The sequence below is a fragment of the Schistocerca gregaria genome, chromosome 8 (assembly GCF_023897955.1).
Source record: "Schistocerca gregaria isolate iqSchGreg1 chromosome 8, iqSchGreg1.2, whole genome shotgun sequence".
NCBI classification, from domain to species: Eukaryota; Metazoa; Arthropoda; class Insecta; order Orthoptera; family Acrididae; genus Schistocerca; species Schistocerca gregaria.
The window spans coordinates 92,448,408-92,468,371 of NC_064927.1; the positions used below are offsets into that span (position 1 = coordinate 92,448,408).

At 44.6% G+C, this 19,964-nt stretch overlaps 1 protein-coding gene across 4 annotated transcripts in view; it reads left to right on the forward strand.

Moving 5' to 3' along the window:
- Window positions 1–19,964, forward strand: part of LOC126284112 (max-binding protein MNT-like) — a 543,977-nt gene that overhangs the window by 408,236 nt on the left and 115,777 nt on the right. Inside the window, exon 1 of one of the 4 annotated variants that reach the window (XM_049982773.1) lies at window positions 9,786–10,077. The exons of the other annotated variants lie outside the window; for them this stretch is intronic. Coding sequence (XP_049838730.1) covers window positions 9,900–10,077 — 178 coding nt within the window. The 5' untranslated portion in view covers window positions 9,786–9,899. Of the gene's footprint in view, window positions 1–9,785; window positions 10,078–19,964 lie in introns of those variants that run through there. 4 annotated transcript variants of the gene reach the window in all.

A 19,964-nucleotide genomic window follows, 5' to 3' on the forward strand; every position in this document is an offset into this window, starting at 1 on the left:
CCACACGGCTGATCTAGAGAGACTTCCTAGCACTCGCCCCAGTTGTACAGCCGACTTTGCTAGCGATGGTTCACTGACAAAATACGCTCTCATTTGCCGAGACGATAGTTAGCATAGCCTTCAGCTACGTTATTTGCTACGACCTAGCAAGGCGCCATATTCAGTTACCATTGATATTGTGAATCATGTACTGTCACGAGCGACGTTCGTCATTAATGGATTAAAGTTAAGTATTCCACCAGCTACGTCCGTTTTTCTAACTTATAATTTCCTTGTCCTGTTCCAGACCTCACGCCAGCCTGCGTGAGGTAAATCGCGTGCCTTTCGGCCTCCTCTAGTCACACGGTGTTGGCTCTCGTGCCAACCACAACAAAGACACTTACAACAGCTCTCCTGGAACACCCGTCGTTCAGTTTCCGAAGTTCTCGTGCCGAACCTCTGGGCCATCACTGTCTGCCCTCAGTCAGACTCAGATCGCGCGCCCCTTCCCCATTCAATACACAAACAGCTCTTTCACTGATGCTTCAGGTACCGTGCGTGTGTCTGACTAGCAGCCGTTCCTCGCCAGGTAACGCTACTATTGCCTGGACGGGTTTGTGTATATGGTGGTTCGGTGGTCATAATGTTCTGGCTGATCAGTGTGAGTGCTGTAGTCGTGCATTTACAGTGTGACAGTGAAAGCTGTAAGAAAACGAAGAAATTCTGCAAGGAGAGTGGTCCCAGAATATGAAATGATGAACAAACCTCGCACATATACGACTGAATCGTAATACAGAAGACGTAGAGCAGAGACTTCTCTGGTATACGGCAAAGTGTGCAGTAGCGACGAATGCCGTCCTGACCAGCCCTCCTGACAGTGTGTCATAATAAAATACATTTTACTCTTCTGACGGTAGATTCAGACTGTAGGCAAGTTTACGAATCATTTGATACATCACAAAGGTCGACTCGATTAATATCCGGAAAGTCAGTGACATTAATCGCCAGTTAAGCGGAGTAATTGAAAAAGAAGCACTGTCGTCGGGTGCTGGCGGAGTAATTTACCGAGGCTTGATTTAAATATTCTCATATTTGCAGTGCAGCCAACAGCCACAAAGGCTGTCAGAACTGTTATTTTGAATTCGTGGCGCAGGGTCACCAGTCTGCCCCTCCTCTTTCGACGATTTGTAACAACTCAAGTAAACCCACCTTCGGAACCGTGAAACCAGGTCTTGCATGCCGGAACAAAATTTAACATTCACTCTGGTTAGGTTTACTATGGACCGGCGGACACGTACTGGTTTGCGATACTCTCGGTAACAAAACTGGCGGGAGACGCCCCTCGTCCTCAGTTGCTTGCAGTGGTTAGTTGGATAAGACCCGTGGAGTTCAGGAGCACAGAAGTTGTCGCCATTTGTTATGTCTTTGTGCTTGTCTATTGTTCTCAGTCATAGTCAAGGACCTTATAACTAAGGCTCCGACTGTTTCGCATTAACGGTGACGCAACCGTGATTATTTCGGCCTTGAACCATCACAAATGCACCGGCGTGCATATCGATCGGTAAGAACCCGTGGTCTAGGGGTAGCGTCTTTGATTCATAATCAAAAACAATTTCGGTCGGGTTCGATCCCCGCCACTGCCTAAATTTTGATAAATAATCTGCATTGGCGGCCGATGACTTCCGGTATAAGGAGTCAGCCTCATTCTGCCTACGGCCTTGTCAAAGAGGGCGGAGGAGCGAATAGAGGTTCAGGGCACTCTCTTGTCCTAGGGGTGGGAATTTGCCCCTAAAGGCGGAAGAATCAGCAATGATCAACGACATGAGGATGCAGAAGGCAACGGAAACCACTGCATTAAAGACACGTAACGTGTATCCACAGGACATGTGGCCTGTAGTTGAAGAAGTGTCATGATGATCTCTCCATTGACAAAAGATTCCGGAATAGTGCCCCATTCGGATCTCCGGGAGGGGACTGCCAAGGGGAAGGTTACCATGAGAAAAAGATTGAAGAATCAACGAAAGGATAACGTTCTACGAGTCGGGGCGTGGAATGTCAGAAGCTTGAACGTGACAGGGAAACTAGAAAATCTGAAAGGGGAAATGCGAAGGCTCAATCTAAATATAGTAGGGGTCAGTGAAGTGAAATGGAAGGAAGACAAGGATTTCTGATCAGATGAGTATCGGGTAATATCAACAGCAGCAGAAAATGGTATAACAGGTGTAGGATTCGTTATGAATAGGAAGGTAGGGCAGAGGGTCCGTTACTGTGAACAGTTCAGTGACTGGGTTGTTCTAATCAGAATCGACAGCAGACCAACACCGACAACGATAGTTCAGGTATACATGCCGACGTCGCAAGCTGAAGATGAACAGATAGAGAAAGTGCATGAGGATATTGAAAGAGTAATGCAGTATGTAGGGGGGGACGAAACTCCAATAGTCATGGGTGACTGGAATGCAGTTGTAGGGGAAGGAGTAGAAGAAAAGGTTACAGAAGAATATGGGCTTGGGACAAAGAATGAAAGATGAGAAAGACTAATTGAGTTCTGTAACAAGTTTCAGCTAGTAATAGCGAATACCCTGTTCAAGAATCACAAGAGGAGGAGGTATACTTGGAAAAGGCCGGGAGATATGGGAAGATTTCAATTAGATTACATCGTGGTCAGACAGAGATTCTAAAATCAGATACTGGATTGTAAGGCGTACTCAGGAGCAGATACCGACTCAGATCACAATATAGTAGTGATGAAGAGTAGGCTGAAGTTCAAGACATTAGTCAGGAAGAATCAATACGCAAAGAAGTGCGATACGGAAGTTCTAAGGAATGACGAGATACGTTTGAAGTTCTCTAACTCTATAGATACAGCAATAAGAAATAGCGCAGTAGGCAGTACAGTTGAAGAGGAATGGACATCTCTAAAAAGGGCCGTCACCCAAGTTGGGAAGGAAAACATAGGTACAAAGAAGGTAGCTGCGAAGAAACCATGGGTAACAGAAGAAATACTTCAGTTGATTGACGAAAGGAGGAAGTGCAAACATGTTCCGGGAAAATCAGGAATACAAAAATACAAGTCGCTGAGGAATGAAATAAATAGAAAGTGCAGGGAAGCTAAGACGAAACGGGTGCAGGAAAAATGTGAAGACATCGAAAAAGATATGATTGTCGGAAGGACAGACTCAGCATACAGGAAAGTCAAAACAACCTTTGGTGACATTAAAAGCAACGGTGGTAACATTAACAGTGCAACGGGAATTCCACTGTTAAATGCAGAGGAAAGAGCAGATAGGTGGAAAGAATACATTGAAAGCCTCTATGAGGGTGAAGATTTGTCTGATGTGATAGAAGAAGAAACAGGAGTCGATTTAGAAGAGATAGAGGATCCAGTATTAGAATTGGAATTTAAAAGTGCTTTGGAGGACTTACGGTCAAATAAGGCAGAAGGGATAGATAACATTCCATCAGAATTTCTAAAATCATTAGGGGACATACCATCTGACTTTCGGAAAAGCATCATCCACACAATTCCGAAGACGGCAAGAGCTGACAAGTGCGAGAATTATCGCACAATCAGCTTAACAGCTCATGCATCGAAGCTGCTTACAAGAATAATATACAGAAGAATGGAAAAGAAAATTGAGAATGCGCTAGGTGATGATCTATTTGGCTTTAGGAAAAGTAAAGGCACGAGAGAGGCAATTCTGACGTTACGGCTAATAATGGAAGCGAGGCTAAAGAAAAATCAAGACACGTTCATAGGATTTGTCGACCTGGAAAAAGCGTTCTACAATATAAAATGGTGCAAGCTGTTCGAGATACTGAAAAAAGTAGGGGTAAGCTATAGGGAGAGACGGGTCATATACAATATGTACAACAACCAAGTGGGAATAAAGGTGAAAGGATATCAATGATACGATTCGCTGATGACATTGGTATCCTGAGTGAAAGTGAAGAAGAATTAAATGATCTGCTGAACGGAATGAACAGTCTAATGAGTACACAGTATGGTTTGAGAGTAAATCGGAGAAAGACGAAGGTAATGAGAAGTAGCAGATATGAGAACAGCGAGAAACTTAACATTAGGATTGATGGTCACGAAGTCAATGAAGTTAAGGAATTCTGCTACCTAGGCAGTAAAATAACCAATGACGGACGGGTACTACGGGTATTACAATAGAGGTTGAAGCGATCACTGCGAGAACGATAGAGAAATAAGCCTAGTACTTGCTTCTTACACGATCTACGCAAGAAATTTTAGGAATAGAATGAGAAAGATAATTGCCGAACTTTTAATGGAGGAACAAATAGCTTTAGAAAGTGACAGTGTTGCCATTACGCGCTATAAAACTGACAAACTGCAAGTGCACAACGTGGAGACTCACATCGCATTCTTGGATTATGAGAACTTCGACAGAATGAAGTAGCCTGTGGAGCATCACGGGAAACAGATGATGTCCGAGACATCCGATGCAGGTAATAAAACATACAGAAATTATAATAAGTATAAAGAAACAGAAAACAGGATTAATAAATGTAACACAGGATTGCGAAAAGGGTGTATAAGTTGGACAATTGAAACGGAAAGATAAGCAAAGTTCAAATTAATGCCAGGGAACACACCCATAAATATTCAGATTATTGCCGATGACAAAGTAATTGTTAAAAGGACAGAAAATGTTCTCCATTCCCAATACATCGACTAAACCAAATATGTAAGAAGTAACATCTAAAAATTTTAGTAAAAAAAGTTATCTAACTATATTCAGGGGGATATTTCAGTTCTCTCCAAAATAGTACTAGATGAACAATCAATAGGGCCTGTGTGCGACATCGACATTATCTATGATTATGTAAACAGTGTCATTAATAAATAAGATGCAAGTAATGTGTGATAAAATACACAAAACACTGGCTGAAACGACATGGGAGGAAACAAAGTTAAAGTTTTAAAAGAGATACTGGTTACATACTGAGCACTGCTTGATAGACAGAGGCAGTACACGAATGTTTCAGTCGGTGGAAACAAAGCCAGTGATGACTCTGGTCTCCGCGGTGACCATCATATCGTTTGCATCAGTGTGATTCCGTTCCTTCGTCTTTTCTTTCATGGCGAAGACAGTGGTTGATACTGTTGTAAACATTCTTACAGGGAATTTACGCGGCGAGTGCCCTGAAACCATTTAATACACTAAATCTGCTGCGAAAGACTTGGCGATACAGATTCTGTGATTGTTCTGACAGAATGCTGTAGAGTGCATATTTACCTATAGCAGGAGGAACTATCATAAAATGAATTTACATGCGTTGTAAGAATGAGAAGATCATTTCTGTTTCCAAGAAGGATCATTGAACGGCTGTACACAACAGCAGGTCCATGCTGCTGATGTCAAACTGTTGTAGAATTTTGGAACTCTTCTTATGCTCGCATATTATGACCACTCCGGAGACTGCAAATCTCTTCTTTAGGGCTCGACATGGATTCTACAGACAATAAGCGTGTGAAATGCAGCTCGCTCTGTTCTTTCGCGGGACCTAGAAGGCAGTAAATGACAGCGACCAAGTTTATATCGTGATCCAATTACTTCCAGGTTACGTGCAGTACACTTATGCACTGTCAGACCGTGTAGCATCAGCCCGGTAATTATTTAACTTTTTGGAGACGTTCATCACCTAACGGGTATTAAATGATTGAACTTTCATTGCATTCGGAATTGATGTCTGTCAACAACATCAGTATGAGTCGTGTCCCCCACAGATCGGAATACTCTCTGTTATTGACTGTGGCATGTAAATAAATAGTATCTGAACATCATTTTAAGAAATTTCTTGCCATGTCTGATACACAGCAGAGTAAACGACTTCCCATAGCGTCCCCACACATTCTTTATCTGCGACAAATCGGGTGGCCGAGCGGGCCACTTACGGATCTATAGCATTGTCCTGTTGGATTATGCCATTTGGCATCCTGGTCATGAAGATTTATGGCAATAAGGATTACCACTGGTGCCCCATAGTGGCGAGCAGTCAGCCTCCCTTTAATAGTTACAAAATCAGCCCTGTTGTGGTATCCAATAGCTCATGACACTGTGGACCTCGAGAAACACGGTTTCCTATGACCTCTCACAAGGTCGTCTACGGACAGGCGTGGAAACTGGTTCAAAAATTCAAGTAAATCAGGGGCTGTAGCCTGTCATCTACGCCTTTATACGTTGGCCACCTCTGATGTTCACAATCTGTTCTTGGCACAATAAGATCAGCTCTTCTGATAAGACAACTCTAATTGCATTTATAGGAGTCACACATGTAAGGTTAAAAATTGTCATCTATAACAAGATAGTAAACAAGTAAGAACTGTGAAGTGTGTTGGAAATCAAATAAGTTATCTTGAAGATCAAGATGCAGACAGAAAGATGTGTGACATTGTAAACAGAACTTTTAAGTTTCTACCGTCACCATATTGTTCGAAGTTTAAAGAACTGTGGCAGTGCCTGTCTTTCCTTCTATGACAATGACAACTGGACGTCTACTAAACAATATAGAGATAAGATTCAAGCATCTGTCATGAGATATTAATAGCTGTGGAAAGATGTACAAAATTAGATGAAATAAAAAATGTAGATATGAGAATAGAGTAAAAAATTGTATATATAAAAATGATGGAACAGAAAAGTAAAGTTCTCATCGACTGTTGTCTTCCTCGACTTACGAATCGATTTGACCAGCCAATTGGACACTGAAACACAGACTAACTCGCCATTTTTCACATTAATAAACGGAAGTAATATTGAATGTAGAGTTAAATGGCAGTCTCGTGTAGAAAGCCTGGAAAAACGACAACATGGAAAAAGAAGTCCAAGAAGAGATGCCATCAATAAAGCCAGGTTTCTTACATGTGCATCCCCCAGCACCACTCGGTTAAGTCAGCTTACATTTGGAAACACCCTACTTTGCACTGTCATGCCAACTTACGCTTAAGTTCCGAAAGTTGAAAGGCGTTCTACTTTCTTGCACGATGTCGCTTACCCCACTATCGCCTACGAGCTTCAGCAACTGCTGGTACGTGGATCTGATCTCATTCTGTTCTTGTTCGTTCGACAGCACAAATCTGGTATTGTTTTTTTAGGTACGTGGAAAGTTAGTGTGATGCTAAAGTAAAGGACTTCGTCTTCAGCTAAGCAGATAAATGCTTTCTAAAGTGCAAGGTGTTCTTAAACAGTGGAGTAGGAATATTAGTCTAGCATTCAGTACCTCTTGATAATCACTTATTTGTAACAGAATAACACGCCATCGTTTGAAGTGACAAAACGAATTTAAAAGTGTAGAAAATAAAAGAGTGGAATTGCTGACGTTCATACTAATGCAGGAAAGTCAACACTGTAAAGGTACTTTTTATTTCAGTACAATTATAACAGTTTTTTACGTTAGTTTTTGAGTTTAAATCCAGAACTACTCTTGACCCTCATTAAAGTCCTATGCAAATATAACTGGGTTTGTATTGGCGCTATGTTGAGCAATGACTGGTCTGCACAGTAGTACAATGTTTGGTTTCAAGATTAAATACCAACCCGGAAATAAATAAATAAATAACACGTGAATTTACAGCACCTGTGACCTATCAGAACCTTGTCTAACTCTGAAAAGAAAAACAAAATTTATCTGTTGAGAAAAAAGCCTTACTTTTCGCTGTACCTTCAGTGTATTGTAGACAACATAAAAATTTAGGAGTAGTGCTCTTAGAAATGCAATACAAATATTGCAGTGACTCCAGTTGCCAGTTATTACAGTGTTACATGTAATTTAATGCGAGCCGGCGGGGAATCTCGCATGCTTGTATTAGACTTTTGTACAGAATCAGAAATATCAAATGGTTCAAATGGCTCTGAGCACTATGGGACTTAACATCTGAGGTCATCAGTCCCCTAGAACTTAGAACTACTTGAACCTAACTAATCTAAGGACATCACACACATCCATGCCCGAGGCAGGATTCGAGCCTGCGATCGTATCGGTCGCGCGGTTCCAGACTGAAGCGCCTAGAACCGCTCGTCACACCGGCCGGCGCAGAAATATCGCTCAAAAAGATTCTAAAACTGTTTTTATGGAACGTCGTCCTCGTCAGGTGACTCCCTTATTAGCATATCTGACGTACTCAAACGATTCCTACCAGATACCCATTTCCGCATTCAACATCTGTGGATCCGTGTTCTTCGTCAGTGCCACTGTGAGGTCTTCGGCTAAAAGTTGCGTACTCCCGTACGAAAATATTACTTGTCGTCATCTTGAAAGTCATGTAAGTAGCATTTCCAGTTCGGTAGTGTGGAAACGGTGAAGTGCATGTAAGGCCGCGCCGACATACCGAGAGCAGCTTTTGCTTCAGCAGTGTTCGGCCAATGTGTGGATCGACAAAATAGTATTGCAACCAACGTTAGCTCCAATGTTGGTACGACTTCGTTGTTCGTCGGTATTTCGACCAAACATCAAAGGACGTTGGGCCAATAGCGATACGTCGACCACACATTGGCACCACCGATGTTTGTTTTCTATCTTCGTTGTCTTGGGTTATTTGCTCGCTTTTCAAATTTAAAGGCGCTGTTGTTTACTGAATGTAATTTTAAAAGTGGGCTACCTTTACATATTCATTCAAGGTCTCGCATATTGCTTTGCAAACCTCGGACACTATAAGTGATATCAATTTAGTGGATATTGTAGAAGAGGAAATATAGGGTTTTGAAACTGTCTCCTGTAGCAAGGAATCGAAGCGTCGTCAGTGCTAAAAGGACTTTAGATATAGCATCCCTCCAAAAAGTACCTTGACTTTATCAGTCACAGCATCCCTCCAATACGTACCTTTCTTACGTTGGGTTCAATCGTTTGAAGAAGGGGTTCAAGATCAGTTGACATACGATAAAAGTTATAAAATTGTCCTGAGATTTCATGAATCAAATGGCCTAATAATTGAAGAGGGTCCGTGCATCAAATGGCCTAATAATTAACACCCGTCATACCTGCAACAACAATTATAAATAAAATAAAGTTAGTGAAATGAAATGAATATCATTTTTAAAACTGTGTTTTCCCCTTCTTTTTTTTTGGTTTGAATGATAAAATATGATTATTCACGCTCAAAACAGAAAATGCACCGGCCGCTATTTGTGCGTCAGAAATATTCACGTTGGCGCTAAATGAAATCGGCTGAATGTTGGCTCCAATGTTTGGGTCCTGTCGCACAGATATTCGCCAATGTTTGCGCCAGCGTTGGCACCAATGTGTAAGCCTAAGGTAAGGGTAGTGGTAAGGGGATGCACGTGTTAGAAATTAATGCCTGTGGAAACCCGGCTTAAAACTAGCCCACGTAGACGAAATAGGTGTCACTTTTAGAGTGGTGATGGTGATGAAGAAGAAGATGATGATGATGAAGATGACGAAGACGACGTTCCGTAACGGCCCGCATCGCGTAGTGATTGTGGATGCTGATCGGATGTCTGCCGATTTGTGCCGTTTCTGGAGTCGGGAACCGAGAGTCAAAGTGGAAGTGTACGAATAGTGTGCAGGGATAGGAGCTAATAGTTGACTACTAGACGTCCGGGACCAGTGTATGTGTGTCTAACGGACTGAGTTTAGAGGGTGGGGGGGGAGGGAGGGGGTGGCTCACGGCCCGTGACACGTCACGGTCGCGTGGCCGGGCGGCCAGCTGGCAACGCCGCGCAACCACTGTGCAGTGCAAGTGCGGCAGGCGAGACTGGGTGGGGCGGCGGCGGGGCGACAGGTGGGGGCTGGCCTGCGGGCGCCCGGGCCTCCGCGGAGGCGCTCAGTCGCTCGTCGGCCAGCGGCGCGCGCGTTGTCACTCGCCGACCGCCTCGCCCTGACCTCGCTGTCGCCCGCCGGACGGCCGCGTTCTCGAGGCACCCGCGCCGCTTGCGATGGGAGTTCTGATGCTGGCTGTGGACGCTGCTGCTGTGCACGACTGCGGCCGCCGCCGCGCCTCGTCGGCCGCTGCCGCGTCGCCCCCGCTCGAGGTCAAGAAGGAGCCGGACGACGAGCCCTACTGGATGGCGCCCCCGCCCAAGAAGAAGTGGATCCGTCACTACCTGCGCACTGGTGCGTACCGCTAGCGCCAACGACAGCCGACGTCTCTCCCACACCCGGATCTTCTCGTGTAAACCAGTTACAGAAATAGTGACGAGTTTTAATTATTAAAGAAATAGGAGTTTCCCGCCTACTCATGTCACAACCCGATGGTCGCTTTCAACGCCGCAGTGCTGTACTGGGAACGGCCCTATGATGTTGCCTCGCGGTCCTCCTATCTCAGAACTGACTACTAAGCCAGTTACAGGGGGATTCGAACCACGCCCCAACTCTGAATTTTCACTGTAACCGTCGTTGACAGATGTGAAATAACTGAAACGTGGCCGATAATAGTCCTACAAAACTTTAAAGGGTGTCATTATTGGGAGGCGAATTATCGCACGAGTGTGTCAGGTTGGGATAACGAGGGACGAAACGTAACCACCGAGAACGGCGGCACATGTGGCAACAAGTTTTCTCAGGCATTCGAATACTGAACTGTCTGACAGCAGAAGGAGATACCGTGCGTGTTTACTCCAGGGAGTGGCTTATAGCCACGGTGTCTGCAGGATGGATGCGAGTCTTGAACGTCGGCACTCTCTTTGGTCGCTGAACGGCGGAAATATGGGAATGCACTCGGACGTATTGCCGACCTGTTACCTTAGGCTGTCCTTTACATAGTAATGGTTCTCTGAGCGGCATGGGTTATTTTTAGTTCAAGGTTGACTTAGCCGTCGTCCACATAGCAGTGATAGTTAAAAACCAGTGCCGAAGAAGTAATGCAAAGGAATATATTACTACAGATATTTATGCTGATTCTCTTTGTAGTGGCTCCACAATAGGAGTAACAGCCTTCTGCAGGCCGAGTCCCGTCACTCTATCGGCGAGCCTTTCGGTACAAGTGTAGCTCCGTGAGGCACTGAAATTGATGGCAGCCTGTAATATGACATCAGGTGCAGAGAGTTGATTTGTAGCGACGAAGGTCTGTGTGCTAATGTTGACAACGGATAATGATACGTGGATTGCTTGTTGCACTACCTGTAAATGCTTTCTAGTTTCCTTTGGGACAAAAGTTTTCCGTGTGAAGAGTTCTAGTTTTCTTTCTTTTTTTTTAATTTGCGTGCATTAGGTCAATCCTTATAAAATTTCTAAATATGTCACGTTCTTACTTGCTACTTTTGGAAAAGACAGCAAAGGTATTAATATTAAATACTCTGTTGTGATTTTTGTTCCCCTTTGCACAATGACTATAAAACTAACAAAATCATTGCAGCCTATATCGCACCCATATCACGTGGCTGATGACTTTATTAGTGAGGTTGTTCCAGTTTACCGAGTAATGTTTGAATTTTATGTATCAAGTTTTGATGTTCAGTTTGCATTTTTGACACTACGTTGAGTGTTATTGAACGTCATACGTGTGTCCGCGCAGATCATAGAAAACCTTCCCTTGTTTCATGATAATTGTGACAGTCGAAACTGGAGGCGATAGTAAATATTTACTAGCTTTAGGGTTGTTTTCTTTAGACGTTTTAAATGACTTCCTCCACTTTTCTCCATCTCAATGCCCTATCACTAATGACCTTGGTGTTGTAACGCTACCTAGTACTCGCGAGCTACAAAATGTCAGTGCAAAAAATTCGCATTTTCAGTGCCATTTGGTGCTGCCAGTTATTGCGTTGGTTCGTGCCTGTTCAAGTTTATACAGCTAAAATCTTATTTGGCTAAAATTAATATCACTGTTGAAAACCATAACCAGTCCTGCGCACTGGTCCTGACAGCCTATTCAATACCGACCGGTCGCTTTATTTCCTCTGCCAATGGTGTCATTCGTATGCAGACCGCTTTCAGGCGGACTGCTAATAACCATACTTCACTTTAGTTCTGTCGTTCTGTCTGGAGTTTACAACTGTTCACATCGGCAGAAAGCGGCCAAGCAGCAAGTCGTGGTCCCCTCAAAACCCATGATTCTTACGTCGCCACAATATCAACATAGAAAGTAGTTTCTCCTCCAAAGTGCTGTAAATTTTCGCGCAGTTTAGAACTACAATTATTCACAATATTCTTAAATGCGAAATTGAGTATCTTAATTCAATAAGGTTAATCAGTTTTAGTCATAGGAGCAAGTTCCCCACAATATGTGGTGCAAGGAAACAACCATGCGGACAATGCCTGAGGACTGGGAGACAACTGACATCTCTGTTAATTAGCTTCAGGATTTATGAGTGCCGTCTACTCGAAGTAGGGGGAAAAAAGGGCTCTAAATGCTATGGGACTTAACATCTGAGGTCATCAGTCCCCTAGAGTTAGACCTACTTAAACCTAACTAACCTAAGGACATCACACACATCCATGCCCGAGGCAGGATTCCAACCTGCGACCGTAGCAGCAGCGCGGTTCCGGACTCATGCGCCTAGAACCGCTCGGCACTCGAAGTATACGAAGAATTATTGTGACGTTAAAAAGCGGACGAGACGCTAAACTCTGTAACTGCCTCCTTGCCTACACACACATTGCAGCCTCGATAGGGCGGTGACAGGTGTGCGTCTAACAAAGGGCTTTGGATACCGAAGTTCCTGACTCGTGGGATGAAATCCTGGCATTCAGGTAGCAGCACGGATGATAGATGCCGTCGTCGATTTTCGCCAACGTTCGTACCGTAATCTCTTTCATTCTTGCCCACCTCGGGAAGCTGATTAGGTCACATGTGAATGTAGCGAGTACCGTAGCGTAGGAGGTTGTTTACAGTTGGCCACAGGCGTGCGGTGCAACTGGCAGCCCGAGCGCGCGCCGCCGGAGTACCGAGACTGTTTGTTTGCACTGAGTCCGCCCGCGGTACTTTGTATCACTCCCAGTCTCCCAGAATCCTCGTCCGACAGCGCTGGCGAAGCGGACGTCCGTCCTTGACTAGTAGTGGGAGGAGACGAGCCTTTGCAGGGTATCAGGGCACTGAGCGATCCGGACAACGTAGCGTGCCACGAAAGCATGTCGTTACAAGATGTACCTTTCGTTTTCGTTGGGGCAGCGAGGATATGAAAGAGCGGAAAAACAAGTTACGATTCGTTAAACGAATTGCCTATGTCAGGCGAGCTCCTGCTCAGCTCCTCTGGTGTTAAGAAATGCCTCTGCTCTGTGTCGTGTCATTATCACTGCCACTGGGAGCACCTTACAGTTTTCGTGCTCTGATGGTCCAGTTATACAGCCGTACACTTTAACTACTGTTTACTGGCTGACAACGGGGGATCCGTTGGGCTCATTCGGAACTTGGCTTTAACACTTAGATGAGAAACTTCTGTACTCACCAAGTGATTGGCTGTTGCAAGTTATATGGCTCTGAGCACTATGGGACTTAACATCTATGGTCATCAGTCCCCTACAACTTAGAACTACTTAAACCTCACTAACCTAAGGACATCACACAACACCCAGCCCTCATGAGGCAGAGAAAATCCCTGACCCCGCACGACAACGAGATGCGGGCTCGTTTTTTTCACTTGGTTTGAAATCTTTTGATATTGCTTTTAGAATTGATTTCAACATAATGTCCAAAACTTTCTGCAAATCCTTAACGCTCCACCACCGATGATACTTTTCCTTTACAGAAGTGCATCGTCAGCGAACAATCTTATAGCGCTGCTGATCGTATTTGCTGTGTTGTTGTTGAGGTCTTCAGTCGGAAAGCTGCTTCGATGCTACTCTGTCTCGTGCAACCCATCTCCGAATACCTAGTGCAACCTACATCCTTCTAAATCTCTTAGTCTCCCTCTACGAATTTTTACCCCCCCCCCCCTCCCTCCCCCATACACACACACTTCCGTCCAATACTGAATTGATGATCCCTTGACGTCTCAGAATCTGTCTCATCAACCGATCCCTTTAGTCAGGTTATGCTTCAGATTTATTTTCTCCCCAATTCTATTCAGTATGCCCTCACTACGTATGTGATCCAGCCATCTTATTTGCAGTATTCTTCTGTGGCACCACATTTCAAAAGCTTCTGTTCTCTTCTTTTCTAAACTGTTTATCGCACATGTGTCGCTTCCATACGTGGATACGCTCCATAAAAATACTTTCAAAAAGACTCTCACACTTTAATCTATATTCGATGTTAACATATTTCTCTTCTGTAGAAATGCTTTTCTTGCCATTGCTAGTCTACATTTTGTGTGCTGTCTACTTCGGCGATCATTAGTTATTTTGACACGTAAGTAGCAAAAGTCATATACTGACCTTAGGTGTCTCGCTTCTTGTATACTACTTAAGGTGTCTGATTCTCCCAGCATCACCTACCTTAATTCGACTACATTCCATTATCTTTGCTTTGCTTTTGTTGATGATCATCTTATATCCTCAAGACCCTATACATTCTGTTCAACTGCTCTTCCAAGTCCTTTGCTATCTCTGACAGAATTACAACCTCAACAGCAACAGTTACATTTATTGAAACGTTACAGGTCTTGCTTCGGTTTAGTTACTGGAGCAATTGAGTGTGAAGAATTGGCTGCCTGCGCTCGCTTCAGTAAGTAAGGATAATCTATGCGATGTTTCGTCATTCTTCTTAACTGCGTGGAGAAGTTTAGTAGAGAGAGCGTATCTCTGTGCGCAATGTGACAACGTGCTCTGTAGCGGCGATAATGTGTGTTTGTAGTTCAGTGGGATAGTAAATTTTGCAGAATTTTGGGATACTATTAAAGATGCCCGGGGTTCCCCTTTCGGTACCATTATACTCGTAGTGCTGTCTTTAAGAAGTTCAGCCATGATAATTATTACAGGTACAGATGAACTTTCTCACAGTTAATGTTTCGTTTCAGTCTATAGCGTCTGGGCGCGATTTGGATAATAAGTGTTAAATTACTTGGATAATGAATGTAAAAGCTCCAAGCGCTTGGCTTATCTCAGCTTAAATGTCTCAAGAGCACTGAGTAGCTTCTGTACACAGTAACAACATTGACCTGCCGTTTCCTACACGTGGAAGATCTTGTTGTAACGTTAAAATCCATTACTGATTTTGTTCTGAGCGTCGGGACTACCATGGAAATTAAACACTCAGCACGTTGTTAACGGAAGAAATTGACATGCGTAAGGGTAATTTTGTGGTTACTCCAAGTGTATGCTACAGTGTGATTACTATTACAATACGTGTATATCATGTAGCGGCAGTGTTGGAATTTGTGCGACGTTGCTTGTGGGCGATGCTGCTGTCTACAGTGTGTAATGAAAAGGAGTGGCCAGAACTTCACAAAACATTCCTCACACGTAGAGAAAAATTGGATTATATTGGTCATCGGTCTGGAAACGCTTTATTTCCATTTTAGAGTTCGGTCAGTTATTACAACTCTGCGGCATGTTAATTGTGGGAAACACACAGGAAAGTCACTTATCAGCCCTCTATGAAACACATTCCTAATTCAAATGCTCAAAATTCTCTCCCTTAGCAAGCATACATGCATCAACTTGCCATTGCATTGACTCCATGATGCGCGAATGTATTGCTGGGGGTCAGCGTAAAAAAAGGAATCTGTTGTTTAAAGGTCTACGAACATTAACGGTGAAATGAGGAGGAGTTCCATCGTGCATGAAGTACACGTTTTGAAGCTCTCGTAAAGGCACATATTCTAACAGAACAGGTGGAGTATTCTGTAAGAAAGCTTGGTAAGTTTCTCCGTTGAGCCTGGATGGCAGAACACGAGGCACTAACAGCCACAAACATCGCCGACCTAAACACTGACAGACAATCTCAGTTGAGGAACGCGCGACTGCACAATTTAGTGCGGATTCTCGACAGCAGATTATAAGAAATATCATTGTATCCAAAATTGAACCTCGTAAGGCTCCCTTCTTGGTTTCTTCCTGGTCACTAACATTTTTTCGCCTTCTAACGTTGTTAGTGCGATATTGAAGAAAAGTAGGAAATGAGCGATAATACGGAAATGAAGCGTTTACGGGCCCATGCCCATATGACACATTTTATCCTCTGCGTATGATGATTGTTTCCTGAAAGTTTTGCCATAGCTTGCTGTTACACTCTGAGTAGGAAGGCTGCGCTAATTTAGAAGACGGTATCGAAATTCAGGAAGATCTTCAGAGGATTTACCATTGGTGCTTTGACTTCTAGTTGACCTTGAACGTTAAAGAAAAGTAACATACGTATTGGGTGTAAATAAGCGAAAAGTTCCACGTGCAAACCAAATGGCAACAGTAGCAGCCATAAAATATCTAGGAATAGCCGCCCGGAAGGACCTAAATTGGGATGACGTCGAAAAGTTAATTGTAGGAATTGCAGATGGGACTCTGATTCTTTGGAAGAATATTAAGGAAGTGTAACCCATTCAGGAAAGAATTGGGTTAGAAAACCCTCGTTCGACCGATATTTTAGTACTGCTCGTCAGTCTAGGCGCCTTATCGAGTAGTATTAGCAGAAAATACAGAAAATGTAACGAAGCAGCCGCGCGTAGGCAGGGGATCGTTTACTCGGTGTGAGAGCGCTACGGTAGAGCCCTGTAAACTCCAGTGGCTCCTGGGAGAGTTTCACTGTTAAAATTGTGTGCAGCAAGAAGAGTCGGGCGACATATTACTTCCTCCCGCGCACGCCTCGTGAAACGTCCACGACGAGAAAATAGGTTTGTCGTCAGTCGTTCTTCCCGCGCATCGTTCGCGAATGACAAAGTGAGAGGTGGCGGAAGTACCAGAAGGCCCATCTCACACGACGTTCTGCCAGTGAGGAGGCTAGCAAACTGCGATAATTGGATTGGTCGCCGGCGCCGCCCGCGGATCAACTAGCGCTGATGGGATGGGATGGGATGCAGAAGCTTGCGTAACGCCGGCCGGCGCTCTGCCACCTACACCGCTCAGCCGAAACGTTGCGACCACCTGTTTTACAGAGCGCTGGTCAACTTTCGGAGCACAATACAGTAGGATTTCTGCACGGCAGGGTTTCGATAAGTCGTTCGTAGGTACCCGTAGCTATGTGGCACCAAAATCTACACACAACCACATGCCATTCTTGTAACTTACGAGCCGGTGGTTTGTGAGCGCGGAGTTGGCACCCTATAGCGCCCCACATGTGATTTTGAGATCAGGCAAATTTGGTGGCATAGATATCAACTAAAGTTGACTATTAAGCTCCCTAACCCGCTGTAGCGCGGCACTAGCTTTGTGACAAAAGAAACGGGGTTCAATCTCGATGATTCAGTGCTCTTTGCTATTGTAATTGTCGGTATTGTTGGTCAGCGTGGCAAACACGTGGGGATCGTCTGCTGATTACTCGAAATGATGCGTCTCTGCTCAGTTTGTATACTTTCGTTAACGTTTCGCGTACTCACAGTGGACGGTGGTCACGATGTTCTAACACTTGAGTTGGTATGGCGACGTGACAGTCGGCTCACTCCGTTTGTCATCGAGATCCAGAGACAACGCCGTCCAGGTTGACATCGTGTTCCTTTACTTCCGGAAAGCATTCGATACTATTCAGCGAAATAGGAGCGTACCGAGTATCGAAATAGGTCTCTCCGCAGATTAGAACGCCAACAACTCGTTCTTAAGAGGACTAAATCGGCAGATGTAATGATAATTCTGGAATTACGTCAAGGGTGCGTTACTGGGTGACAGAAATGATCTAATGGATAAAATCAGAAGCTGTGTGAGACTGTTTGAAGATGTCTTGTTAAACTGATACGCCAGAAAACTATAGGGAAATGCAAGACAACGTTTGGTGCAGCGACTGCCAGTTGACGCTGAAAGTGGATATTTTTTTATAAACAAGCGAAGAGCCCGGTTACTGTTTGAGTAGACCGTTGGCGATACATAATTGGAAACGGTAACAACCGGTCAACAGCTAGGAAGAACTACCCAGACTGACCAAATGTGATATGTCCGCATATAAGTGTACTAGTAGGAAAACAGATGTCGGGCTGGAAGAATCGTATGGAAGTGGAAAAACCCACGAAAGAAGTGGCCTTCAAGACATTCCTTTGAACGGTTCTTGAGTAGCGACCGTATAATTTCCTCCCACATACGTCTCACGAAATGACCACTACGGATGAATTATACGGAGATCGTTATTCTTGTCACGCACCATTCGCCATTCGCGAATGGAACGTGAGGAGTGGAAAATGACCTTCCTCCACATACTGTAACATTACAGAGTATAGATGTAAATGACTGTGCCACAGCCTGAAAAATACATTATCCGTATGTCCAGTTATATCGTGCAGAGTAACCTCTGTATCTGGATGTGGTGATCGCCATGTAACACCCAGTACTTTATCTCAGTGAATCTCAGCTGCATAACATTACATACAGACACTGACCAACAAGATTATACAGAGGCCTCACCCCTACTGAATGTTGCCCAACATTAGAGATGAAGTAACTGTACACAATGCTTAAAACACTTTTACTAAGTAAACGTACGAGGATCAGGGCAACGCGGGATAGATAATTTATTCAGTAAAGATATTTTAAAAGAAACTACAGAAGCTGAAGCTACTCAGTCAGCAGATTTTAGTGTGTTTTTCTTGAGAGAGAAATTAATTAGTCCAAATATGAATGAAAAGCGGATTATTACGTGCTATTTTTGTCCATAATTCAAGGACGCGTCGGTGCTGGTTTGAATAAATAATTAGTACAACTGAAACGGATCTAAATTTATTCTTGTGAAGGATGGTGTCAAAAGTCAGAGGAAATCAAGAAATATGAAATCTGCTTGTGATCCCCTATCGATAGCAGTCATTACTTCGTGCGAATAAAAAGGCAGTTGTGTTTGAGGTGGCAGGGGCTAATTATCCCCAGGTTGTGGTATCGATGCACAGAGTGAGGTGTCCGCCGACTGCGGCGTACAGGGCGTAGCAGCACGTAGGTGGTCGCCGCGCGCCATTTGTTTGCCGCCGCCTCGGCTCGCAGGCGTCCGGGCGCTGGTGGGGGATTTCGCGACCTCGCTGCTGACGCGGACGCCAGCGGAGCCGCTATTTTTGGGTCACGGCTGTGGCGCAGTGCGCATGCGCGCACGCCCGGCGTGACCGCTAGTCACGTGCTGCCTGCCCTGAATGTCAGGGCCCGGGCCCGGCCGCTCCCCGCCCACGCAGCCCTTCCTGCACTACCATGGTGCATAAGCCGCAGAATGCGTAAAATTATCCCGCGTAACTTATCCGGTAGTTGGTAATCTCGCAAGATGGCGAGCTGTCAAACAGAGCCTGCAGAACGCGCAGGGCTCGGCGAGCGAGTCAGCTGCTGCCCAGGAAACTGTAGTATCTACGATGACGACCACCTGCTTTTATTTGCATTTTCTTCGACGAGGAAAAGGAAGTGGTTAAATAACATTAATACTAGACGAGAAGACTCGTGAATTCCTCTCTCCGTCCGAGCAGGCGTAGGAGATGCCGACGATACCGACCAGCTGTAGTGTCGTACTCAGCCGATAGGCGTCACTGGATGCGGGTGCAGAGGGGCGTGTGGTCAGCCACCACTCTCCCACCAGTTGTCAGTTTTTGTTACCGGAGCCAGTCTCGATTGGCCTTGCGAGGACTGAGTGCACTCCATTTGCAGACCCGGGCGGTCACCCATCCAAGTGTTAGCCGAGCTCGACAGCTCTTAACTTTGGTGCTCTGACGGAACAGGTCTTACCACTGCGGCAAGGCCGTTTGCACAGACCCACTGTCTGCGGAGGAGTAGTTATGAAGTAGAACTGTTGGCTCTGAGTTCCTGCAAGCTTGTTGTGTATCAGTAGAGATGTGTTTTATACAGCAGCATTTATTCGGTAGTATCTATTAGCATACATTTACATAAAAAAATGTGTGTGAAATCTTATGGGACTTAACTGCTAAAGTCGTCAGTCCCTAAGCTTGCACACTACTTAACCTAAATTATCCTAAGGACAAACACACACAACCATGCCCGAGAGAGAACTCGAACCTCCGCCGGGA